This window comes from Necator americanus, chromosome I, assembly GCF_031761385.1.
Source record: "Necator americanus strain Aroian chromosome I, whole genome shotgun sequence".
Lineage (NCBI taxonomy): Eukaryota > Metazoa > Nematoda > Chromadorea > Rhabditida > Ancylostomatidae > Necator > Necator americanus.
Window position 1 is genome coordinate 24,693,045 of NC_087371.1, and position 12,256 is coordinate 24,705,300.

Consider the following 12,256-nt stretch of genomic DNA (forward strand, 5'->3'; position numbering starts at 1 on the left):
TTTGCACTTTTTTTTTAGTATTTTCACGGACTTTTGGTTAAAAAATTGGAATGGGATGCGGCATAACTCAAGTGGAGTCCTCGTCTGGGAGCATATAGTCGGGTCGAAAGGATATGAAACGCGGACAGCAGGACATGAACCGCGGCGGAGACAACGGTTGGAGTCGAGGTGGGACGGCGGCGAACTGCAGAGATGGGTGGCAGTAGCCAGGATCCTCACACGATCCCAACCGCTACGCTCCACCTCGGCGCTTCGAGCGCATCCGCTTGCGCAGCTGTCCGTGTTTCCTGTCGTTTTGACCCAACAATAGTAAGGTCAAAACGACATGAAGCACGTACGCAATTGCGTACTCGGCTTCTCTCGAGGCGCTCCGGTGCAGCGTAGCGGCTAGGAGCATGGTGAAACCCTTGTTGGCACCACCCATTACCGCAGTTTGTGGCGGCGGCGTTAGATTGCACTACTGTCGAGGTCCCAACTCGGTTCCAACTGCTGCCCCCACCGCGCCGTTTTGACCGCGTACGCAAATGCACCGCAACTACGCTCGTGATTCATATCGTTTCGACCCTACTGCATATAGTTGCAGTATTTGGCTCCGGATCCGAGAGTGCGGTTGCGCTCAGGTCCTCCACGCAGAAGTTAAAGGCTGTGTATAACGCCATATTGCAGAATAAATCAGGTCACTTTAACGCGGCTGAATGTGCTTACACAAACACTCGTCCTTTTCCGGAAGACACCCCGAGCGGAACAGTGTGAATTCCTGATTTTTTTTCTGGCATTCACAGCGTATTTTCTAAAATAATTCCTTTGATGAGCGTCACCTTTACAAAATCGCTTAGTTATACACGCCTTAGGGGAACTGAATCATAAAATCAATCGTTAGATTGCACTACTGTCGATGAGGAGCATTTAAAGGCAGTTGGCAGTGTAAATTACGAACATGCCCCCACTCAGTTCCCCCTACACGTCCGAAAAATGGCGTGGTAACGGAGTTTGTTCTTACGAGGTACGTTAGCACGTGGCCCTTTGCATACGCTCCGGTCCCTTTAGCAGGCTATTCATTAGCTTTACTTGAATAGGTTGGTGAGGTGACCTCATTTGTCTTTGACCGCTCGCTCGTGTTTGCGGCGCGGGCACAAGAGTGGAGCGTTGTCACGTACTTTGTGATAAGAAACGCACTTTCCCACGCCGTTTTCAGTATAATCAGGGGGAATTGAGTGGGGCCGCTGTCATACTCGTGATCTACACCTGCGAACTCTATACTCTTCCACATGTTTCCCTACGTTGTTATCACAAAACTACGTCAGTTTCGTGATACACTGCCTTCGAAGAGCTTACATAGTACATAAACTAGAACGACGACTATACACTTGGATTCTTTGCGAATGCCACCAGATCGCTTCTTTATTATCGAGACTAATTTTGACTCAATCATGACTCATGTCTAATTCTTTTAGCTCAGCAATCAGGAAAATATTTCTATTTGTGTGCGTCGAGAAGAATGTCACGGTTACGGTGTTATGGTAGTTGGTGGAAAATCTGTATTTAAATTAGTTCCACTATTCCGTTCTTCTCAATATCCTCTAAATGTTCACTTTTGGTTAAAGAAACTTGTTGCTGTTTTTATTCATCCATTTTTAAGAAACCTCATCGCTGTTGTTCTAAGAGTAGAGGGCATCTCAGTCCACTTTCATTCATCCTATATCTTATGCTTTGGACCTCATGACATCACCTTGGATTAAATTGGGGATGTTTGAAAGACATAAGGATAGACAGGCGATGTTCACGACTATAAACGTGATTATAGTCAACTGAGCTTAGCAATCCAGGAAAAAGACTTGAGAAAAAGTCTTGCACAAGTGCTCTACGGTGCAACTTGCTACGCCGGATACAACGCCTGCAATTCTGTCGATGTCCAACGTCCGCAAATCAACTAGTATAACTAGGATAAGCAGCGGAAGCTGTCCCACCTACCTAATAGCAGACGTGTAGAGTACTGCCGTCGTTCTATCATCGGTAATATGTTGCATATTTAGGGACAAGGGTGCAACCATGGTTGTTTCATAATCCTTTTTCTGGAATAGTGGAGGTCGGTCACGCTCGTATCCGTTAAAGGCAGCATACCACGTATCTAGATGGTACGGATTTCAGGTGGAGTATTCGTATACGAGGTCGTAGATTATGGAGACCGGGTGGTTCCGCTCATCTCCCTGAATCACTGCAAGCGCCCGGCCCCTGAATGCTGTTTTGTACGATGCCTTCCATTGCAGCGCGCCACCCTTGCACGCGTAGCGTCCCTTACTGCCTATCGGGGCAGTCCGAATTGATTTTTGACGAATCGCAGGGCGGAGGTGGCGCAAAGGGAGGATCGTTGCAATAGATGACGTCGTACAATACAGCATTCTGGAGGCGGCTGTTTGCAGTGATGCAGGGAGAGATGAGCGGAACTACCTCGTCTCCATAATCTACGACCCCGTGTACGGATACTCCACCTGAATTCCGCACCACCCCAGATTCGTGGTATGCTGCCTTTAACTACACCCCTATTCCTATCTGTTCGCTTCTCAACATCGTCAATTTTGCGCCTTTAACCTACTGCCGTGATGAATGGGTTTCTTTTGATCATTTGAGTCGATAAGCTGTTTCTGATGGTAAGCAGTTTGAGTCAATTGTTTTAACCTCAAAAAGGTCCCGAACCGTATTTTTATCTTCTCAAATTTCTGCTAGAAATGTCCCTCACTTTTCGTGTTTATTCGAACAAATTTTTTTGCGAGTTCAGAGGTCGATGAGTGGATGGCGTGATGTTCTTACACCAGTCACAAGTAGCAGTCGAATACTAGCACCCTAGGGAAAAAACTGCTTCCATATTTGGGATTTATCAGAACTAATGCGGGAGATTTACTATCTCAATCAGATTCGTTTGAGTCATGTTTTAGAGGTTGTTTTGGGCTTTTACTGGAATTTGAGTGAAGAAGAGTATCAGCGATATTTCATGCCAAAGTATTCCGGCAGCTCATCATCTCACAAACGTTGCTGTTGTACTGCGATGTGCACTGAAATACCAGATGACTGTTCAAACACGTTTTTCGCTTTTATTTGTGACTGCCTCGTCCGTTGCCAGTCCCAGTGTTCAGCTCATTCCAATATTCGCTTTGCAAATGTGTAAGAAATTCATAGAATTTCAGCCACCAGCTGCGCACTGCGAGTAAGTTCGAAGTAGTTACGCCGACTTCCAAGCGATGACAGACCAAGTGGCCGTGAAACTGCTCTACGACCATAACGACGGCGATACGGTCGTGCCCAATATCGGTGAGTCCCTAAGGTGCCAGTGAGTCTTCGCCTTTCGCTTCCCAGGCGTTTGTTCGTTTCTCTCCTCCCTTTGGTGCTTCGCTGTTGTTTGCGATACGCCTAATGGACCACATGTGGTGCTGGCAAGTTCGGTTTGATGCTCGATTGAGCTTAACTTGCACAGCGCATCTTTTCCAGGAACTTTTTCTCCGACCACTACGAGATTTTCTTACCTTGTTCGAGCATTATAGATTTTTTTCCGTGCACTCCACCTCTTGAGAAGCCTACTCCCTTCAAAGAAAGATTTTTGCCATCTTTCTAATGTCTTTAACATCCGCCCTCTGACTCCTTTCTCCATAATTTCAATTGTTTTCCGTTTCTTGACTACGATTAGGATAAGAGTTCATAGGAAGGAATTTTCTCTACATTTTCACAGGGCGCATACATGAATATTTCTACTTATATTTCTCTTTTTTTTCTGAAATTTCCCTATATGCCTTTCCCTTTTTCGTAGAGTAAAGGGGGAAGCAGAGATCTCTTAGTTCTGGCAAAGGTCTGGTTTGCTAGCCTGCTCCCATTGATGCTACAGTTGCTTGTTAGTTCTGGAAGAAGTGCAATTGACACAATTTGATATGCTCCAACTATTCCTCACCATTCGTTCACCACCGTGAAAATTGTCACTAATGGTTTGAAGGAGAAATTCCTGCAAAGTATGGGGAAAATCTTCGTTGAGGTGAGAAAAGTATGAACTAGTTGTGGTGGAGTATACCCTTTGTTGCCGCCATCAGAAATGTACACAATCGTTTCGCACTCGCGAAAAAAAAAATCCCACAATTCTAGTTTTTTTCCAAGCAGAAAAAGACTAGGAAAAGAAGCTTTTTGTATGCTTTTATATAGCTCTTTTCTCTTATGTATACATAAAGATTAGAAATGCTGAGAATGAAGAGAAGAAGTGATCCGTCCAGGAAAACGGTCCATTTTCCTCGGAATCGCATTTTTCACGAATGAACTAGGAATTTTTACTTCACATTCACATATTTCTTACTACAAATCTATTAAAACTATATTTTTAGGTGCAGAAGTAGTTGCGAGGGACCACTCAACACTGCTTTAATCGAACTGTACTTTAGAGCGCAAAAAGTCCATAGAGCACGAAAACAGTTTCTTAGTGACAAATGTCTTTCCCATTCAAGAAGCGATAATTCAACAATCAGCAGTTCATCTCTGGAAGTGAATACCTAGGCCTGCGCTAAAACCCAAGCACGAGTCTTCGAGGATCCATGACACATAGACTAAAGCTACTAAGAGAAAAAGGAAGATAGAGCTGGAATTGCTAATGCTTCGACTTCACCAAACTCTCCAAAAGCAGGCTAACTGGAAGTGAATAGCTAAATCATATCCTGCAGTCCTTACAGCGAAACCGAAGACGGTCTGAGAGGTGGCTTCTCAATCCGCACTTGACACTGAAAATGTTCTTTTTGTTCTAAGAACGACTTTTGCGCTCTAAATTACAGTTCGATTAGAGTGATGTTGAGTGCCCCCAACTACATTTTACTCATTATATGAATTGTTATACAAATTTATATACAAATTTATATAAGAGGGGTTACAAACATAATTGACATGACACGAAATATTTGTGATTATATGCACACAATCTCTCTCTTCTCATCTTTTTGGCAGTACCACATCTTTTTGTCCTACTTTTTTGTTTCTTCATCTAAGATCAGTGTTGCAATTCTCCAATTAGTGTGTTTTAGAGTTGGAACTTTGACTTACTTGCAAAAAAGACGTGCTCAATCAAGAGATTTGCGCGATAGTTTCGTTAGAACTTCATTACTATGAGGTAATAAATTAGTTCAAAATAATAGGACATTATTGAACGGAAGTACAGTTGATTTTTTTCCCCGTATTTGATTTAGTGGAAACCGACGTTTGTGTGGAAATCACGCTTTGTTCGATTGTTAAGTGCAACATAATTGGTTATTCAAAACCGTAAGAAACAAATTACAAAGTCATACTAATAAACGAAAATCAGCTCATTGGAGGAAGAGAAGGAGTAAGAGTTCTTATTCGGACCCATAGCGGATTTTTTGATCCGTTTTCGATAGCTTGAAGTATTTCAATGTGACGGCAGCACAGCTTTCTTCTTCGATACTCTAGCCTAACAAGAAATGAGCTTAGATCTGCTGAGAACCACTTGGGCTTCCGCTCTGAAGTTGTAAAATCTGAACATCAAGTCTAGGATGTCATTATAGTGTTCCCGAATAAGAGGCTTCACGCTGCGCTCATGAAGCAGTTTAAAATTGTCATCAACATCTGAACATCAAGTTCCAGCGATGGTCATTAATAACTTCCTAGAACGTTAATAATAGTAATAATTTGATTATGCACTAGCGCTAATTGCGCCGAGACGTTGGGGATATTGAAATCTGCGGGCCCTTTTAGGCCCATTAACTTAACTTAACTTCATAGAATTTTAATTATAGTAATAATTTGATTAGGTACAAGCATAGTCGCCGCCCCTACGTTTACTGAGACCGTCGCATTCACAATTAGGCACCGCTTTTCTCTTTCTGGCATCGCGGTTCTCGAGGTTAACGTAAGCAAGAACTTCTAAGTTTCTAAGAAAGCTAATGCTGATATCAATAGTCCGGTAGTTGCGAGAATTGATTTGTGAAGATTTTAATCACGTCTGTAGCAGCTGTTGCGTGGAAAAATACTAGCAGTCGCTTGCAGTGATGTAATATGATTATTCAGTGGCCGAGACGGGGGACTTCTTTAGCGCTTTCAGGAGTTTTAGATACAACAGTAGCGAGGAGGCAGTAGTGAGCTTAATGTAAACATTTTACGACTAACTGTATTTCCCCAGCTTATCGTATCGACTTTATCGCGACTTCAAATGCTCGATACTACCATTTGCAGGAATAAAACCTATGAGAACTCAAGTTTGAGAGCCCGAGGAACTTATTAACGAAGGTCTTCAGCTGTACGCGAAATCCCTCATTCCTAATCCAAAGCGATGTTATCACGAAACTTTTTCAAAAACAAAAAAATCTTACTACTCAGATCTTATGTTCTTGTCCACTACGAGAGTATTAGAAAGATCTTATTTTTATTTTTATATGTATTCGTAGTGATTTAAGCCAGTTTATACGGTAACCACCACATACAGTCCGCGTGGCATGTGTTCTCGTGAATCGCTGAGGTAGGCAGAGAAGAAAGAGTACGTGTGTCAAGCAGAGAAAGTGCGTGCGCTGCGGTAAATGCGTCGCGTTCACTCGGTCGGGTGCACTCGGCGCCGACTATGGGCTCACTCAATCTGAAAATTCGGTTTTTGCGCCTTCAGCAAAAAAAGTTAGTGGTAGTTCACCAGCGTGATATCACTCATTGTCTACATATGTTCTCCACTGAATATCTTCTAACTGCTTCAATTTGGAGTTTGATTTGAGGAGGAGAAATGCAGAAACATGGGCGGGTATCGTGGCGGCAGCTAACTTACGGCTGATCCAACAGACTTAAAGGTACCCCCCCCCTTTCCCCCCTCTGGCATGGTATGGGATACAGATGCGCTATGCTTTACTAGTTGTGCTCACAGATAGACCTGAAATCTTGCTTTTTCGAGGTTATGCTCAATGTAGTAAAGTGAGACCTATGCCCATGTCTGCAAACCTATTGGAGTTAACCAAGGTCCCACCTTGAGCGCTTGGGATACTGAATATAACTAGCTCGAAACGAGTCGGAACCTTGTGTAATTGCGTAAGCGGCTGCGCTCGAGGTGGGACTTTCGTTAGCTCCAATGGGATTGCAGATATGGCCATGAGTCCCACTTCACTACATCGAGCAAAACCTCGAAACATCAAGGTTTGAGATCTATCCGTAGGCAAAGCATAGCGCATCTGTGTTGAATGATAGGATCACGTGATGTGGAACTTCCATAGCCGTAAATTTCAATTCGTGTCTCTTTTGAAGTACTTTAACTCTTTACTACTGTAACTCTTTTGAAGTACAATAACTCCTCAGAAATTATATACATTCGATTCATTGATAAACTCCAATCATCTGGAAATCGTCTCTCAACGTGTTCAATCGATAGAGCATCATTAGAAAAAGGCAGAAGAGGGAAGAAATAAACGTCAAACAGACAATGATCCTGGTTGCAGCAGGGTCGCGCCCATTCGGCTGAACTCGTTCGACGCCTAGTATAAATCCGATTCTTTTCATTCTTAAGCTCTTGCTGTTCCTCACCACCGTTAGCGACACTGACCAACATTTGCGATTTCATTCTCCAGAGGTACTGGTGGATCGATCGTAGATCGGAAGTTGGTCGTGGTCACCAACGACGACGAAGTGAAGCGACAGCGACTGTTCAATTTTGATGGGTAATCGTGATCTATTTTGAACGCCGTTATGGTACTTGTCCCATCCAAGCACATGTGACGTAGGAGACTATAGCCGAATCTAGGACGAAGCTTTTTTCATGTATACCGGCTGCCAATTTTGTTCCGCCTAATACTTTCTGTGGCTAGGTCGTGGATGACATCAATCTGTTGATAATTTCGCTTTGACGTTTAGAAGGTAAAACAGAGAAAAGCCATAAACTCAGACAAAGAACTAGCTTCTCCTGTAGCTTGTACATCCGAGATTCCTTGTTATGAAAGTTTCTCCATTCGCTTCTTTTTCTCTCAAGATGAAGTAGAGGATAAGGTGTACGACGTTGAACAATTTTGTGGGGATGCGCTTACGCGTTTGAGTTCAGTTCAGAATCGTTTGAGGTTTATAAACGCGTGAGTAGCCTTACAATGAGTTGTGGAAGCGAGCCGATGTGTCAAGTTAGTATTTTCATCCTCCCAGACAGGTGTGGTACAAATTTACAAACTCTGAAAGAATGAAAGGTTTTTTGCCTCCGGTTGTTTGGTTGGTTTGGTGGGCGGTTTGAAATTATTGAATGATCGTGGAGTCACAACAGAACCTCTTACCGACTGCGCTACATCCACCCCTTTTTCAAGAAATCCTGAGAAACGCTGCTTAATTTGCAGTGATTGCTCCCAGTAAAAAAATTATAAAAATTCACCAAGTTTTCATTCAAACATAGTATAAGTATAAATAACAATCTATGGTGTTCTTTAGAGCTCCAACCCTCGACCGTGGTTATATCTTAGTAAACCGTGTCATTCCATTATCATAGGAAGAAAAAATCTCATTTGACGAAAAATAGAAGTGTGAAACATTCAGTTATGAATATATATATATATATATAATGAATGTATTTATGGTTTCTAAAGCAGCGATTTTCCAGCTATAAGGTTTAGAAATGGAAAAACGCTGAAACAGTAATTTGAAGTAGCTTTCCGATTTTTCTTTTACACCTTTTTTCCTTATTTTCCAGGAATGCAAAAAAGAAGACTATGTGTAGTTCCGGTCTTTCTCTCCTCTTCCACATGTAACTCTTTGTGAATCACTTTCATTTACTGCCAGCTCGAAGTGGATTAGCGAGTTCCCATGGGTAAACTCGCTTTTGACGATGAGCAGCACGTTTACGGCCGAAAGCAAATTTCCATATATTGTCATCAAAGTAATCCTTAAGGATAGCGTTCTCAGCGCTCTGGGTCTCGGAATTTCTTAAATTTTCTTATAAAGAGGTGAGAACGGCATAATGTCAATATACATTGGCTTCTTCTTTTTTTCCTTCTAAAAGAAAGAATTTCTTTGAGCAGCAACAGCTGACTTTGGTGAGTTCTTTCCACATAAGGAGATGGGCGTCATTTGTTTATGTTCCATAGTGTTGTTCTTGTGGAAACATCAAAACGACAGCTAGTAGCTGTAAAAGAAACAATCCTCTTTTTTTATTTTTTTATAAGGTTTTTATTTTTGTCATTAATTTTTATTGTTTTCACTTGCATTAGATCATGAAAATACTATAGAGGATCCATTCATTGCTTCGAAGATCTCTCCTTCGTTAGTGTCCATGTAGCGTTTACCACTGAAATACTAGGTAGGTCGTGGAAGTGATGCTCGCTTTGTAATTTGTCTCAGAACAAAAATTGGATTTCTGCCCTCATCAATGTATTCATTTCTCATTTGTTCATTAGCATCATTTGTCTTGAAGCACGTTGTTTGTTTAGTACCCTCATTTTTCAACTGCCTTTCCGGCAGCGAATGGTTGGGAGCTATGTCCATGCCTCTGGAATAAACTTTCAACACTTTCAACGCACGTTTTGGATTTGTTCAAAGTCGCTTAATCCTTTCTCACTCCGCGGAAAACACTAACAATTTACCGCTGCATGCTGTATTGTCGTCTACAGAAGCAGAAAAATAAAGAGGTCTTGAGGCCTAAACATTTAAGGAGAGCAGTGATCTCTGTCTTCCTTCGGGAAAACAGAGCATCCTGCGGCCGGAAACATGCTCCTCTCAAAGACCTCTACGAATCGAATACGCCTCATTAACCAGATTCCAGAGTGTGTGGTGTTAATCCACATTTATAAGCAATTGCGCTTCATCGTCCCTCCATCAACACTCCTTTTGAGAGTTTACGATCGTTGCTAAACTTGTTGGTCCTCATCGCCAATATTTCCTGTAATCCGTTACGAATCTGGAGAGCAAACTTTTCAACTTGAGAGTCTCGGTCTTTCAATAGAAGAGGATGCAGTGGAAACCGCTTCACTACTGACAGAACATTGATTGTGGACGACTGTTAACAACACAGTCGTTAAACTTCCTTTCATGTTCCTAACCAGACGTCGTAATTTTCTGTCACGCTCACTGCTTACCTAATAGCACTTTTAAGAGTGTCTACTTACCGCTTTGCGCCTGCTTTTCTTTTCAACATTTTATCAGGTTTATTTGTTTACGTCTGGATGTTTTGGAATAATTATCTCCTTCTAAATGATTTTAAATGAAACTGTAAGGAGTTCTGTAGGGCATCTTCAACGTTTTACTATGACAATGAGTAAGAGTAGTAAAGTGTCGGTTTACATTAACTAAAATATGAGGGAATATTAAGCACTCCACAGCACCAGTCATACATTGTTTATTCATATATTGTCATATATTATTATATGTGTTATATTATATATTATTGTATATAATATTATGTCATATACTGTTTTGTTTTCTCGTAATTTTCGTCGGTTTCCTTCTATTGAAAAAAATCATCTTGGCAATAATAGGAACGTATAATTAGTTATTGATCACTTCAGTTTGACGTTCTCTTGCATTTTGTCGATAATGTATCCGAAGTGAGAGCCAGGATTACTAACATTCTTGATTTCGGATAACGTTTTGCCGTTGTTGCCCTCGTCGGAGTTCGGAAAGTTATAACATTTGTAAGAGTGTGGTTCCACCTCAACGTCTGCCTCATCCAGAACAATCCTATTGCGATCTCATAAGAGAAAATCGTTTTCGTCTTAAATAATCTTTTTTCTTCTCAACCTCATACTCTGTAGGTTTTTGATCGTAGGGAATTTATTTATAGTACTATGTATGCACTCGAGAATGGAACGATAGGATAGGGAAAATTCAGGGTGTCTATAAAAAAAAACGGAATAAAATTTCTGAAAATTACACATTAGCGCAGTGTAGTATAAACTCTATTGTGGTAAAATAATTCGTTTAGTGTTCATGAACAAATTTTACGAAATGAAATTTTTACGAGGCTTTGCTCAGCTATTTCTGTTGCATCGAACACTGAGTGCACTATGTACAAACCAATGCTATGGTTGTTCTTCCTATATTTGTTCAATGCATGGTCCTCCTCTATTGCTTTGATGCGAAAAGTGGCCCTAGTGTGGAGATGGAAGGACGTAAGCTTGTGGATTGTCTCGGTGGTAGACATCTTGAACAGGTCCGCTCTATTTTCCCAAAAATGAAGAGCAACTGCCCTGCTTATTTGTTCAGTGCCCTATGTTTTTCATATTTTTATTATGTTACATTTCTATAATGATTATTACTTTTTATTCTGTATTTTTTTTATATATTTTGAGTTCTTATTGCTGTGATGTAGCTAATAGGTCATCTGCCCAAAGGAAATTCACCATGTCCATTCCAGTCCGTTCACCCGCGCAGTTATAACGTAGTCCAAATGTTTGTAGTCGAATGGTGGCCCTCCTATGAACTTACTCCTGCAGAACTGTACCTGCAAGAATGTGCCATTGTGCAGATCACCTGCACCACCTTTGCTCCTGCTGTTCGTCGATTTCTGCGAGCGCGCACTAGTAATATTTCTTGCCCAGTGATTTCTCTTTTCGCGAGGGACTCAGAGAGCATCGTATTATCTTTAAAGAACTTCATGAAGTGCTCTGATTATCGGATAGGAAGTCCTCCTGCGGTGGTTTTGCTATCGCGTGGCATCCAGTCGCTCACGGCTCTGGTCCAACGATCGTCGTTGAAACGTAGCACGTATCCTTCCCATCTAATTTTACATTACTTGGCTTCTGCGGAAGCGTGCCTAGTCTTTGATCGGTGAAGTAGGAGTGAACTTTGGATCCCTTCAACGATAATGAATTTTGACCAAGGTGGATCAAAACAGGAAGAACGGCTGTATTCAGTAGGTGAGCACGAGCCAGATGTTCTTAGTCCTCTCCACACTACATCCTCGATGCTCTTAGATGCTCCCCAAGCCGCTGTCACTTATCAATGGAGCACTCCGCTCAACGCCCAAGGAAAAAAAAGTCTGGGAGTGATTCCAGTGATATGACAACCATCTCGCAGTTATATTTGGAGTAAGTTGATCGGTAGCAGATAATCTAAAGCAGGTGGATCAGGCTATAATAGGAAAGGGCCATGAATTTTATTGGGCAATTGAGCTCTTGGCTGTTTTTGCAGCACCAAGAACAAAATGTAATTTAAGCAAGTAATGTAGGGAAGAGGTCAAGAATTGGCCTGCATCTTGAGAGATGTAGGGGATTCCTGCTCAAGATGTCACGATGCATCCGGTTGTTTCTACTCGCTTAAAGGCATCACCCCGCGAATC

The 12,256-nt window shown here is 41.8% G+C and overlaps 1 protein-coding gene across 1 annotated transcript in view; it reads left to right on the forward strand.

The window, feature by feature from the left end:
* Positions 1-3,236: 3,236 nt before the first annotated feature.
* The window catches only part of RB195_006755 (uncharacterized protein), a gene marked incomplete at both ends in the record, with an annotated part of 30,107 nt that continues 21,087 nt past the window's right edge, over positions 3,237-12,256 (forward strand). The window contains one exon of the mRNA XM_064180018.1: positions 3,237-3,306. Coding sequence (XP_064036923.1) covers positions 3,237-3,306 — 70 coding nt within the window. The remainder of the gene's footprint in view (positions 3,307-12,256) is intronic.